We start from the raw sequence: 10,627 nt of genomic DNA, 5'->3' as shown, positions 1-10,627 counted from the left end.
TGAAAAAAAAATGGTGCGTTAACAAAATTCGCATGATAACGGGCATGTCAATACCATGAATGCATGGTAAATCAAAGAATGGCAATGGTTTTCAGCTTTCCACATTGGGCAGTGACCATTCAAATCTTGGCAGAAAAATAAATTCGGCAGGGCAGTTGGCTGGACAATTTCATTTGCATTTATATTTTCATTACTACGCCCGTTTGAAGTCAGATTGCAAGCATAAAGTTTGTTAATTTTCAAAATATCTTTCGCGCTGAGACCATTACGCTGACCCATCAGTTCAGATCCTGATTTCAATGGAAGTAATGTGGCTCTGCCATTTCTGCTAAAAGCTTCTTTTTCATAATGCATTATACTCTCGTAATCGTACTCAAATCCAAGATTGTCCAAATCTTGATCACTGTATTTTTCAAATTCAGATTCCATTCCTGGCAAAATATTTTGCCACAAAACACGCACATATTTATCACGATCACTGCGACTTTGTTCATGAATAAATCCTAATGCATGCAAGAGTTCGTGAATAATTACTCCTTCCTAAAGTAAGAAAAAACAGTTTGTATGCATAAACTTTTGCTACAGATGAGAAATCAACTGATTAAAAGCTATATAAACTTGCACTCATATATATATATACCAGTTTAATAAATCTTATAATTTGAGTAAATTCATACTGTCTTACTTGGATGCAATTGTTGGTAAGGGAAAGAGGCTGTTCACCTCCAACGCGTCCAATGTAGGAATAACACCCGTCAATTGGCTCAATATAGACGTAATCCCGATATTTATGTTTCTTATTAGGAACAAATCTTATGCATGTCTGTTCCTGTATCATTTGCATGGCTCTAGCAATAACTTTTCTGGATTTTTTTCCATATTTGTCTGACAAAATATACGGCACCATTCCATTCGGCCAACGGAATTCCATACCTTTAAATGCTGTTCGAGAAATGAAATTTTTTCCATGACTCTTGTGCTTTGTTATCAATTTCAGGTTTCTTCCAGGCGCTATTCCAGCAATATCATTTCCATACTTTTCAAGAATTTTTAAAGGATGTTCAGTTTTGCTAGTTGAAATTGAAGCTTCTTTATTATCTGTGATGAAATCTTCAATAGTCAGATGATTTTCATTTGTTACTGATTGCAGCAGAGTATTCTAAATAAACAAACATGAATCAGAATTTCTGTTATTAAATAAAATTACCCACATATGAATTACCTACGTAATTTCACACACACACATTCAGATCCAGTTTTTTTCTGATAATCTGGTTTTAGTATTAAATAAAATGATTTCAGTAATAAATTTGCAAACATCATCAAAACATAAAGCATCATTTAAAACTTGTGCATTCAAATAAAATAATTCGAAACGCGACATTCAATGAAGTTTTTAATATGAGGCAGGAAATAGGTGAAGAAATAAGTCACTAACGAGCGGTTTGACTTCCGCTTGCGCGGTAAAAATTATTTTGTATGCTTTATAAAAAACGCTGTTTAATATAAAAAAATGACTGCAAAATAAAAATAATTTTAAATACTGTCTGAATAAAAACTAAGTTTGTTAAAATAACTTACAAAACAATATTAACAGTTGATGCCAAAAAATAATTTAATATCTTGATACTTAAAGTTTACACGTGCCCATATATATATTAAAATTTGCAAAATTTTTATTCAGCAATATTCACCATTTATAAATACTTTTTATATGCAACATTGTACAAACATTATTATAACATTCATTGTATGAGCATTCATTTCCAGGAATATTAGCATTATATCTCATTGTTAATTAAAAAAAGTTTTAAATTATTGAATATTGAAAAGTTTATAAATGACTTACTTGAGCATCTTCATGGGTAATAGTAGATGTGCATTCAGTTACACGAATGACAGAGATCAGTAGTATTGTTGCAGTAAATTGCCATTTGTCAACTACTTTCATGTTGCAAAACTACAGAATAAAATGAGTAATAATTGCGTTGTAAGCCGCTTTGCGTTATACGGATAACTTTTACTGTTACCACTTTTGAACTAAACTGTATAAAATCTGTCCGCTTTTCTAGCTGCTACCGAGTTTTGACATTATTCAACTTTTTTTGATAAAGCTAGTTATTGTAGCAAAAGCAATTATTTTTCGAAGCAAACCGTAAATTTTAGCAATAAATTAAATGTTTAAATGAAAACTAGTCACTCGCAACTCTACAGCACTTTATTATTGGAACTGCGTACTTGTGAACTTCCCTCTGACAAAATTCCCATTTATCGCTAAAATGTGCTTTCATTCAATGTCCTAATTTATCATACCATACCAGCACTCTAATTATGCTACCAGAGCTACAATACACATGCTTCATTTACAAATCTGGTCTGTTAGCTTTCTGTTTTTTCAGATTTTCAGATTGCGTACAGAAAAATTGAAAAAGTTAAACAAACAAATAAAACACATTTTCTTCTACACTCTTGGATATGTGTGTATCGAAAAAAATAACATGCTTCAAAACCATATTAGATAACTAATTTTACAAATGTTATTCAACATACTTTATCCGGTTGCTTTTTTTAAAATAGTATTTCTTGTCAATATTAATAAAATAGGAAATTCATTTTATAAATTTAATGATTTTAGTATTATGTAAAAATAAAATGAAAATTCGCATCAAGACAATTCGGTAACAATTTTCGACAAGCGTAACAGAATTCGTCTTCACGCCGTGAAAGCTTTTCGTCAAAATTGCAAAGCTGATCAAGTATGGAATAACAGAATTTGCAACGATTCACCTGGTCAGAAGTGGACGAAACACTGGGCAATTTAGAAACAGAAGAAAATACGGTTGATACGGTTGATGTAAATTTCGACTGCAATTCGTGGATGAAAAGTTTGGATTCCCTTTGTATGCTCTCTTCTTCAAGCAAGTGATTGGTTAAAGTCATCACTGATGGAAATGAAATACAACCATTATTGAAGAAATAGTTGTAAAAGCATATTTCAGGCTCAGAAAGTTCACAGAGCGGACGCAGAAACTGAACCCCTGGCCAACGTTTATCTATAACGGCGACATCATCAGGGATTTGATCTCCACGTCCTTGCGCTATGTTGGAAAGAACTCTGCCTGATAGCAAAGTTGAATTACTGCTCAACATGACAAAACACGTCTCATAATGACGGGCAATTTTATAAAGCAACATTGTTTTCAATCTTTGAAGCAATTCCAACTTCACTGTTGCAGAAGTGCAATGTTGAAATAAAATATCTATTTTTTCTTGATCTTCTTTCGACTGTTGGCAATGGGAAAGTTCAGAGAAACTTTTCTGATAAATATCCGCCAAGGAAAATAAATGAAGTTTAAAATTATTGCTGTGAACTAAATCAATTAATGCTTCAAAATCTTTATAACCAGACTGGTTGTTGCCAGATTCGATTATGTGAACAAAAATTGGCCTAAGCAACATTCTCTTGGGATCCATTCTCGCCACCAATCCAGTCACTATTCGAAATAAAAACACACTCGAAGCACTACCGTCCAAATAAATCAACGCAGTTTCATTGTTTCGAAAAAGTCTGTAACGGCCAAGTGATAAGCGAAATTTGTGCAGACAGTATCTTTTAAAACAACGCCTGCAGAAAACATCTTTTTCATGTAAAATAACATCACCCAAATTAGTACATTTCACGCACAGGCGCCTTTCGCTATTTCCATCGTCTTTCATTGCACACTTTGCGTAACAGTTCTCCAAAAGAACATCATCAACTATAAAAAATTTAAAGTTTAAATTTGCAAACACGTACATGCAAAAAACGAAGTATTCCATGAATTAATTATAAGTAAAAATTATTCTCAAATTTATCGAAAATAAACTGCTTCCATTTATTTCGCAATGCACATCATTACATAAAAAATATAAAATGAGTAATTATAACATTAAAATTATACTTTTAAACTTGAAATAAAAAATGCAAACCCCAAAAATTTTTCAAAAAAATTTTTTTTTATTTCTTATCAATATGATAAATCTGATTTCCATGACTGGAATACATTTAGCTCAAAAATTATAAATACGAATAAACTTACATAAAAAGTTTAATTACAGTAATTCGACGAAGAGCTACAGCATAATTGATATTCAAGAATTATTCACCGTACACTGTCAGCAGCACAACAATGTACAAAATTGTACAAAATAAAAATACTAATAATGAAGAAAAAATTTATTACTTACATTCAAAAATGATGCGCACTTTTCTGAAAATTGAAATAACAATATCATATAGTTTGATGACACTTCGCCTCCAAATTCCGAACAATTGATTGATTTTCAGGGCTTTCCTTGAGAAGATTTCTGATGGCAAACGTCGCCCACTCTGTGATGAGAAAATTCCTCGCATCTTTGACAGTGCAATCTAACAATAACTGAACAACTCCTAGTTTTCCGGCCAATTCGCAATTGTGCTTATTCTCATAGCACATATTAGCAATCAGACGAACAAGGCGACATTTTATACCATTAGCCGAATGGGAATCATCTAATCGATTTTGAAACAGAGCGTCAAATTCCTTTGAAACTGCAAACATCTCGTCACCGCTTTTGTTCAACTGTTGAATAAAAAGCAATACTTTGGTGCATTCTTCAAGAACAGATGAATCACATTTTATTGGATCATTTTCTGAAATTTTCTCTTCATCGCTGGTAGCTGAGCACAGAACTGCTAACGTTGATTGAAACATAACCATAAATGAGTTGTCATTGCGTTGCAAAGTAAAATTGCGGCAAAGTTGACAAAAAAATTCACTCAAGTACTTCTTGTTAGATTGATCCAAGTGGTGCAAATTATCTTCACTGTTCAATCGTCCAAGTAAAATTATACGATCATCAACCGCTTCAAACTGGGAAAATAAATAAATCAATGAAGATGGCAAAGTGAGAACTTTGTCTACAATCCAAGTACACCAACGGCAGTTTTGCTTGGTTCGAATCAAACAACTGGTCAGCAGTTTAATGCATGAATCGCATCCATTTTCGAAAATATCTTCAACGCGTTCGTTCTCTTGAATGCACAAAAATATTGCATTGCTACACCTTTCCGCAATTACTGACTCACGAGTTTGCAAACACATGCTGAAATAATGCCTAAATTCTTTCCAAAAAACAACTCCCAATTTCTTATCACGCAAAATCAAATTTATCATACACTGAAAGCATCTTTTCAACAAGATGCAATCATCTTTCAACAAACTCTTCATTTCACAAATGTTCTTGAACAAATCTAAAAATAATTTCAAACCATCGCTGCCAACAAAGTTGGAAGCAAATTCTGCATCTAATCCGACAACGTTTTGAAGTCGGCGTAGATTCTCCACCAGCAATGGACAAATAATCGAAATATTTTCTTCATTTATCCGCAGTCGAAGTATTTCAGTTATTTTTTCAGTGTCTATTTTTTCTTCTTTCATATTTTTTTTCTTTTAATAAGCTAAACGCTAACCAATATGCATCACAAAAAACGTGCATCAAAAATTCAAAATAGCACATGACGGTAAAAACCATCATATGAAAAAATATATAACATTTTTTGAACATCAAAATTTTACTTTAAAAATAATGTATTTCAAATTTTTCCTGAAAAATAAACAACATTAATTGAATAGCAGCTGAAATTTCAAATGCAAACTTTTGTAAATATTGATATTCATTGCAATAAAAGTGCATACATTTCGCAAATGTATAATTAGCAATGTCGCAAACCACAAAATATGATCATCTGAAGCTAGCATCATGTTTTTCAAATACGCATTAAATTTACCATTTTAACAAGAAATGATGTGCATGGCATTAAAAGTATTAAACAAATCACCAGTAATACATAAATCAATAATAAATATAAAATGTAGGATAAACTGTAATATGTAAAATGAAAACTGACTGACTGCTATTCAACTGCAACTTGTTTTGATGTAAATATTTTAGGGCACGGCGGGCAGAAGACCAGTATTACAAATCAATTGTCATCGAAAACAACGTTAACCAGGTAAAAATGAAAAACTATATCGAATACTACTTTTGCAAGCTGCTTTTTTTAATCTTTAAAAAAGAACAATGTGCAAGCTAAACGAAATAAATTACCATTATTTAATCGAATTTTCTTTCTCAATACTCAATCATTGAATAAACTATTGAAAACTCAAAATAAAGCTTAAATTTCAAAATAATACTACTTCTGTATAAACCGGAAAAACATTTAAGCATTAAAATTTTATTAAAATACTGTTCTGTAAATCATCACATAACATCGTTTTGCGTTCAAGCAAAAATTGCGAACTCTCATGATAATGTCCACCTTATACCTAAATATATACCTATACAACAGGCGATGTGTATAGGTTATGAGTTCATTTTTACTGCATTAGCAGTGTTCACTTTCAGATTCTGAGATCTGTTCGAATAAAATTGAAAAAAGAATATGCAAACACTGTGCAAGAGCAATCAATATGACGTATAATTCGTACAACGGTTTAATTACAGAAGTATCTGCATATCATTTTCACCACAAATCACTTCATTTGGTTTTTATCACACACTCACTCACTCGAAATATTAGAAGTAATTCTGCGTCACGTCAATCACATACAAATCGAAAACAAAAAGATTTGTACTTGTTACCATCTTGCAAAATCACAACAGCAGCCTGTTGTTCCAGTTTGTTTGCCAAAATGCAATAATCATTGTCACCACATAGCCGCCAGCAGCTATCCAGCAGTTATAAGCTGTAGACTGATAGCGATCGGAAATTTCACTAATACTGAATTCGGATGCTTTCTTTTCGTAATGTATATCTTCAAACAGAAGTGGACTTTGCGTATAAAACATTATTCCCAATATTCCCTATAGACATACAAATAATGGCACATATTTCAGTAATTTAAAATTAACTAATTGAGCAATTTATCAATATCATATTCTTAAAAAAAGTGTTCATACCAGAAATATAATTCCCCATACACTAAACACCATACAGCACATCGAAGTTTTTGGTCCACATATTGGACAAAACCTTGACTGAGCCATATATTTAATTTAAATACTTAATTGAAAATAAAATATAACATACAAAGCACCACAAACAAAAATATCGTTCTGAATACTACAGAAAGTCAACTACAAAAGATGATTAAAAATCAAGTCTGAAGTATAAATCTATTCAAAATCAGTAATTTTCTGGCATTGTTTTTATAATTATAATAATATTATTAAATTAATAAAAATAAATTTTTTAATTTTCACCACTAACTTTGAAATTTCTTTTCATAAGAAGAATAGTAGAGAAAAAATTGCATTTCTTTTTAGAAAAAATAATTAATGAATAATAATGGAGTTTGAATATACTTATTTAAAAGTTAATTTTTTTTAATTTATATATTTACATTAAAAAAATTAAAATGGCTGAGTGCTGATAGACTTTGTTTCCGATTTCTTTTTGTTGAAATTTATACTTGCATTCGATGTAGAAGATACTGTAGTGATTTTGTATATTTTTGTCTTTATCATGAAGGTCGTTCGTTCTTTATGTAGCTCGGATGTGTGAATATTTTTGACGTTTTCATTTATTTAGTATTTTATGTGAATTTTATATATTTTTTATTATATTTAAAATGAAATTATGAAACAAATACATCATTTATTAATAAAATTTGTTTAAATAGTTGCATATTTAATTATTTCACATTTGCCCTTATAAATTGCACTGTATTTCATATGCTGAATATGTAATGTTCATCTAATGCTAAAATCATATCTACCAGCTTGTTTTTTTAAGTTGGTCATAGATATTATAATGGCGTTCTTATTTTTGATTAATGCAAAATTTGTCGTGTAAAATTTCTTATTTGTGAGTACGTAATTTTTCGAACAATTTAAAATTAAGTTCATTTTAAAAGTCAGTTGCTTTCTAATTAACGGTAAATGTCTTAAACGTGTGTAAAACAATTTGAAGAAACTTTTGAAAATGAAAATTTATTTGTTTACGTATTACATGTTTAAGAAATTGAATAATTTATTGTTTAATGTGAAAATGTATTAATAGATTGAAGCTTTCAAGAACAGCGTAAAGGTTTTTCTTCATTATCTACTGTTCATTTTATTTTCAGGTGATGCTTGAAATTGGTGATTCAATACCTCAGATTTCCGTGATGAATATTCTGGATGATGACTGGGAAGATGACTTCTTATTTTCGCAGCCTTCTGTTTTGCAAAGTACGCGATTTTTTTCATATTCTTACATAAAATATTTTCTGTCTCAGTGGTCGATCAATGCGTTCAACAAGCGTTGAAAAACAGAACTCCGTCATCATCCGTAACTGACATTACACCGAAAAGTGATTCATCAACAGTACAATGTTCATCATCTACGGAAATTGGAAAAGTTCAACCCAAAAAACTAGCAAACTTTTCGGTATAATTATGATTTATTATAAGTTGTTAGATATCTTTACCTTATCTTGTCTATAGCAAAATGTGAACGCTTTTTGTATTAACAACGAAATTTCTCAACGGCCACCGTTGCAGCCATCTTCTCCAAAATCATATGAAGCTATTATACAGGTAAGATGTTCTGTACTAACAACTCAAAGCGAGTAGAAATTGCAGTTATATATATGATGGAATGTTGTATTTGATTTAGCAACTTCGAGAAGAATTAATGATTAAAACGGGAGAGGCGAAATTTTTGCGCGACTGGAAAACAAAATGTGAACGTGAAGAATTTCAAAGATTGGCGCAAACATATGCTGAACAACAAAAGCAAAGAGATAAAGAGCAGCAAATGGAAAACGAATTTAATAAACAGTTGAATAATTTAAAATCGGAGATACGATTTATTGTAAGCTTTATTTCATAATGAAATAGAACTGATTAATATTCGAATTATTTTTGCTTTGAAATTGCTTAATCAGTATTTATATTATAAAGTTTATGTAATTATTATATTGTTTGTTTAATGGGACTTTTTTATCAAATAGCAGTTTTAGGAAATGGAAAAGCAGTCTTATGAGAAGCAGCTTCAAGAAGAAAGGAAATTGCGACATCAGTTGGAGTTGAGGCTAGGCGAACTTATTTCAAAGTCATTTTTGCGACACAGCTCACTACCTTTTTCTGAAATACACACACCGCCAACTGTGAAAAGGTTAAAAAGAGATAATGATCAGAAGAAGCTGGCATGTGAATTTCCAGATAGAAAGGGATTTTATTCAGGAAGTTCGTCACTTAAGCATCGCAAAGTTTTATCTTTGCCTAAATTCAGCGATAATGCACATGGAAGTACAAAGTATTTTAATAAAGGTGTTCCTGAGCCGTGTTTGCCTGTAGATTGTCCATTTTTTGACAGCTACATTCCATTAAAACCAATAATATATGGGTTTATTGAACTGCGTAATTGTTTGCTTATACTTTAACCCATTAACAGTTGCATTTGAATAATTTTTAGGCAAGTATTGTTTTCACAGGCCGATCATTCCTTTGAACGACAGCGACGACGACAAGCTGACTATTTATGATTGCCTCAATCAGTGAAAGTTTTTCTTTTAATTACCAAGTTTTATTAGAATTTGAAATAAAAATATTTGTTGTAGTTCAATTATTAAATTAAACTTTGTGAAGGAAAGATACATTATGCATGATAGCGATACATCTGGAAGGTTTTATAAAAAATCTGTTTGCTTTTTTAGAAAAAATATTTTTCCAAATAGCCTAATTGATAGAATTATGCAAATAGATGCATAGCAGATGATTTTTTAAGAATTAATGAAAATTACTCAAAGTGTTATTAATTCCAAATGTCGGTGTACAGTTTTTTTTAAATTAACATGAACTAAGAACTGTTGCAAAAATGATCTGATAAATGTAGTGTAATACAATGAGTATAATAAAATAAATAACTGGTTGTAATTTATATTTCATACAATTATTTGTTAAGGATGGTAGATGTCAGAAACATATGTATAATAGAAGCGGAAATTAAGAAAAATAAGATAAATGATATAAAATGAAAAATAAGATAAAAATAAACAAAAAATTGTTGCAAAATGATAGCTGCTGTTATGTATTAAGCAACCCGTTTAGCCGTGTTTTTACACATAGTGTTTTATTGCAACTTATTTAGCATTCTGATGATTGATATTATTATTATCATGGCTTGCTTACTTCGTTTAGTTGATGGCACTCCCATGAATTATAATGTGTGTGAGTTTTGTTTTGTTGGTAGTTTGTGAGCAACGCGTTCATCTTATTATTTGAAGAAAGAGTTTTCAAGCTGGAATATATTTCATTTATTTTTCGGATGCCAAACAGAGAATAAATTATGTAAAACACTCCATTTGACCTAATTAAAACACTATCAGAAGTCTTCATTCAGTTGATACTGACCAACTGGAATCCAACTCCAAGTGCACGTGATTGAAGATGTAATAGTGATAAATCTCATCTTCATAATTTGAAATCTTCTATTCTCCATTAAGATGAAAAAAATTACAACGTTACAGTTATAATATTGATCAAATCAATATAACAAAAGACGGCAACATTGGAAACTTTTTTTGCCATTTATTTATACTGGTTAACAAACACTTTT

The 10,627-nt window shown here is 30.7% G+C and overlaps 2 protein-coding genes across 2 annotated transcripts; one reads left to right on the top strand and one right to left on the bottom strand.

Moving 5' to 3' along the window:
* Positions 1-18: 18 nt before the first annotated feature.
* On the bottom strand, positions 19-7,071 carry Tsp_04481 (zinc metalloproteinase nas-4). The gene is made up of 10 exons (XM_003369006.1): positions 6,985-7,071; positions 6,683-6,888; positions 4,935-5,124; positions 4,291-4,892; positions 4,228-4,250; positions 4,147-4,197; positions 2,788-3,758; positions 1,850-1,960; positions 686-1,159; positions 19-540 (listed from the first exon to the last, which is right to left on the bottom strand). The coding sequence occupies exons 1-10, from the start codon at positions 7,069-7,071 to the stop codon at positions 19-21; spliced, it is 3,237 nt and encodes a 1,078-aa protein (XP_003369054.1).
* Positions 7,072-8,153: 1,082 nt separating this feature from the next.
* Tsp_04480 (hypothetical protein) lies at positions 8,154-9,570 on the top strand. Its single transcript, XM_003369005.1, has 6 exons — positions 8,154-8,256; positions 8,304-8,455; positions 8,512-8,604; positions 8,684-8,881; positions 9,030-9,339; positions 9,485-9,570. The coding sequence occupies exons 1-6, from the start codon at positions 8,154-8,156 to the stop codon at positions 9,568-9,570; spliced, it is 942 nt and encodes a 313-aa protein (XP_003369053.1).
* Positions 9,571-10,627: the final 1,057 nt, after the last annotated feature.

This window comes from Trichinella spiralis (genome assembly GCF_000181795.1).
Source record: "Trichinella spiralis strain ISS 195 chromosome Unknown Scfld1557, whole genome shotgun sequence".
In the NCBI taxonomy this organism is placed as follows: domain Eukaryota; kingdom Metazoa; phylum Nematoda; class Enoplea; order Trichinellida; family Trichinellidae; genus Trichinella; species Trichinella spiralis.
This window is presented reverse-complemented; position numbering and strand designations above follow the sequence as displayed.